The 3,624-nt window shown below is 39.0% G+C and overlaps 1 protein-coding gene across 1 annotated transcript; it reads left to right on the forward strand.

The window, feature by feature from the left end:
• Positions 1–1,034: 1,034 nt before the first annotated feature.
• Positions 1,035–2,711, forward strand: LOC150081099 (transcription factor Sox-11-B-like). The gene has a single exon (XM_090381050.1). The coding sequence runs from the start codon at positions 1,125–1,127 to the stop codon at positions 2,217–2,219; it is 1,095 nt and encodes a 364-aa protein (XP_090237176.1). The 5' UTR covers positions 1,035–1,124; the 3' UTR covers positions 2,220–2,711.
• Positions 2,712–3,624: the final 913 nt, after the last annotated feature.

Genomic DNA, 3,624 nt, shown 5'->3' on the forward strand with positions numbered 1-3,624 from the left:
AAATACATAGCAGCAGTATATCTCCCTTTTCTTTCGAATTGTTTACTTTCTTTAAGCGGATTATATTTCTCCACTCCCCCCCCCCTCGGCAGAGGAGAGGAATATACTCAATTAACACCAGACAAAATTATATACCTCAAACGTCACCTGCCGTCTTGACCCTGATGAAACTGCATAAAGTAATTTATACAAATCACTTAATCGGACGAAACTCCAATATCACACACGACACCACCAACGTGTTCCACCCACCCCCCCTTACAACCATCTTCTGACGCCCGTGAAAGCCTCAATGTTTTAATTTTTCATAAAGCATGGCTTTTAGCGCGAATCTTTAAACAGTTTTATAATCACCAAAATGCTCTTTTAATTAATTAAATCTACCACCAAATCAACAGTATTCCAAGTAAAAATATTAACAATATATTACGAATTATTAAACAATTTGCAGGTGGCGTTGTAGTATTAGGACGATTTCATATTGCCCAAAACGTGTTTATTAAGGAGCTGGGATATTGTTACAGTACTCCAACGAGGTATTTATATATTTTATCATTTTCTGTCAAGTCAGTGTACATTACTTATTAAAACTGTTTATGACGTATTCATGGGCTGAATAATATAGACGCAGATTAAAGTAATTCTCTTCGTAACATCAATGTGCAGTTTTTTTTTTTATCATTTTTCAGCTAGTGAGGTTGGAAAGCCTACGTTGCGAAGCTAACCCTGACCGGCATATACTGCAACGGTTATCGCGCGCACTAAACTGTGTAAATAGCTCCTTCTTCGCTCGCAACTAAACCTAACTGTAGCCCCGCCTTGACAAACGTTTCATCTGACAGTTCCTCTCAGCCTTGAACATATATCGGGGGCGTTCACCTTGACCAGTTGGAGATAGCTCTCATTGGCCGCCTTATATGTGACGTTTCACATTACGCAGGTACAAAACAGCGAGTACGAGCGCATTCTCGCCCGTGACAAGTCACTTCAACCTTCTTGTGGATTTTCTCGCAGTCCCCATTTCTTTGGGGCGACCATCGTAGTGTGTGCACGCGTTTTGGATACCTTATTTTCATCGGTTTTTTGTGAATGAAAACAGTTACACGTCAGCCAGATTTAATAGTATGGTCCCACTGAACAACGGTGTAGACGCCAACATAATTTTTTCTATCGCTACGAATACGAGCAGCAGATCGAACGCCGTCGTCGTTAGTCAACTTCCAACCAGTAGTACACCTGTGAAAATGCCGGCCTTTGGCTCTCTGCGAGTGGATGCAACATCTCGGACTCCCTACACAGATGCTACTCAGTGTAAAAAAGTGACAAACCACATCAAGCGTCCCATGAATGCGTTTATGGTGTGGAGCCAGATCGAGCGGAGAAAGATATGCGAGCAGCAACCGGAGATGCACAATGCAGAAATTAGCAAACGACTGGGAAAACGATGGAAGCTACTCACCGACGAAGAACGGCAGCCATTTATCGAAGAAGCTGAACGGCTGCGAGTACTACACATGCAAGAGTATCCAGATTATAAATATAGGCCGCGGAAAAAGGTAAAACCAGTGCCGAAAATTGAAAAGACAAAACTTACTCCAATAATAGGGAAACATGGTGGAAAGTCGACCAATGGAAGGCCAAAACAGTTGCCGCGAACATTACCAGTAAGTTCATCGACCGTTTCAACCGTAAGTAGTATAAGTAATTCAAGCTACGTTAATCCTAATCGTCTGAAGCTCAAACTGACCATTGATAAAAAGTTCAAAGACAGTATCCGACAGAGCAAGCATGTACCCTTGTCCGTGGGTCAACTGACACCTCCCGCCAAAGTGCCGTGTTCACCTTCAGCAGATGAACCAGCGTCACCCGAAAGCGCAAATGTTAGCTTTTATGAGGATATGATTCTAGATAAACCTAGTTCATCAGCAGCTGTGTCGTGTGTCCCACAGTCCGCGCGAGTGGAACCCCAACCTTCATTAACTTCATCCAGCAGTGGAGTCGAAACATTTCTGGATGCATTGACTGACGTGTTGCAGTTGCCACCGAACTGGACACAGGAATTAAATATCAATTCAATGAACGAGCTAGATAATACAGACTCGGTCAGTTCAAGTTCTGGCTCACACTTTGAATTTCCTGATTATACGACACCAGAGGTATCCGACATCCTTGGTGGCGATTGGTTGGACACAAGCTTTTCCTCTCTTATAAACTGTTAAAACCCTCTGTACTTGAAACTGCCTTTTCTAAACTTTGTCTTATCTTGAATATAAAGCAGGAGGTTGACTAGATGGTGCATTTTAGCAAAGTTGCTTTCCCGCCAAATCAACTATTCCAGGAACTCGTGTACAGTTCTCGTGGAACGGAAAACACGTGAACAATTGGCGCGCTCTGTAGTGGTGCTGCTATGTGTGGTGCAGAGCTTTTTGTGGGCTTGTTTACTCGCCGCCTGCCAGACGTCAACGACCGTTTCCGGCTAGAATGAGAAGTGTTTCTACATGTGGCTTGTTAGTCGTCCTGTCTCATTTCCATCTTCAGAATGGCCAAGAAACAGTACCTCAGATTATTGGACTAGCACTGAACTCTTTAACTGCTTGTACAGTTTCTATAGGCATTGCTGTTTATGTGCACCTGTGCTATGGTGGGTAACAAGTTTTTTTATAAAAATAGCTACAAGTATGAATTTTGTTTCTTTGTTTTAAATACATGGTACTTATAGTGTTATGGCTTAGATCCAAATTGTAATCTGGCCGTTTTCTACCTCGCCAAACTACTAAATGTACATTTACCTTTTTTTTTTTTTTTTGCTTTTTTTTATTTTTTTTTTTACAATGTTTAACTTGGTTAAAACATGTTAACATGTCTGAGATTGTTTTATATATGGATTTGGGTGCTATCATAGTTATGAAATCTAAAAATTCAGTCCAAAAATTATATTAACCGGTATTGTTTTATTCATGTTAACAAAGCAACATTTTCTAATAGCCAGAGCCGTTGCCCCCCTCCCAACTACAAAGTAAGGAAAAAAAAAAAAAAAAAAAAAAGAACAAGCTAAATTTATAGTGCTAAGTTTAAAGCGCACATTTCTTTAGTAACGTGTATGTGTTTAAAAATACGCACTGAAACATTTCATAAAATTAAAAGTAGGAATATTTGTCAATTTACATTACTGCTACATAAAAGTTTGGTTCTTTCGTCTTATTAATTTTTGTATTAACCCGATAGGTTTTAATGAAGTTGGAAATGCATGCATGCCTGTTGCTATATATATGCAAAAGTATTATTCTTTGAATCTGAAGCCTCAAAATCTGCATACTATATAAATGTTACATTTGTAGATATTCAGATTTTTGAGGTGAATAAAATAAGTATTCTATACATTTAATTTTAATTTATTTTATTTATTTTTGCGATGCGATCTTTAAATTGCTTAGTATAGAACTTCCCCACTTTTTCCCCCCCAGTTCATTTTTATTATTTTTTTTTTGCTAAGCATATACTGTATTACACTATTTTTCCTTCCGTGTACTAAATTCAAAACAGAAAACGAAATCTTCCGTCATCGCTGCCCAAGGCAATTCTAATTAAATATAAAATCAGATTAATCAAGATGGTCCTCATCAA

Source organism: Mastigoproctus giganteus, chromosome 9, assembly GCF_048544385.1.
Source record: "Mastigoproctus giganteus isolate SK-2022 chromosome 9, ASM4854438v1, whole genome shotgun sequence".
NCBI classification, from domain to species: domain Eukaryota; kingdom Metazoa; phylum Arthropoda; class Arachnida; order Uropygi; family Thelyphonidae; genus Mastigoproctus; species Mastigoproctus giganteus.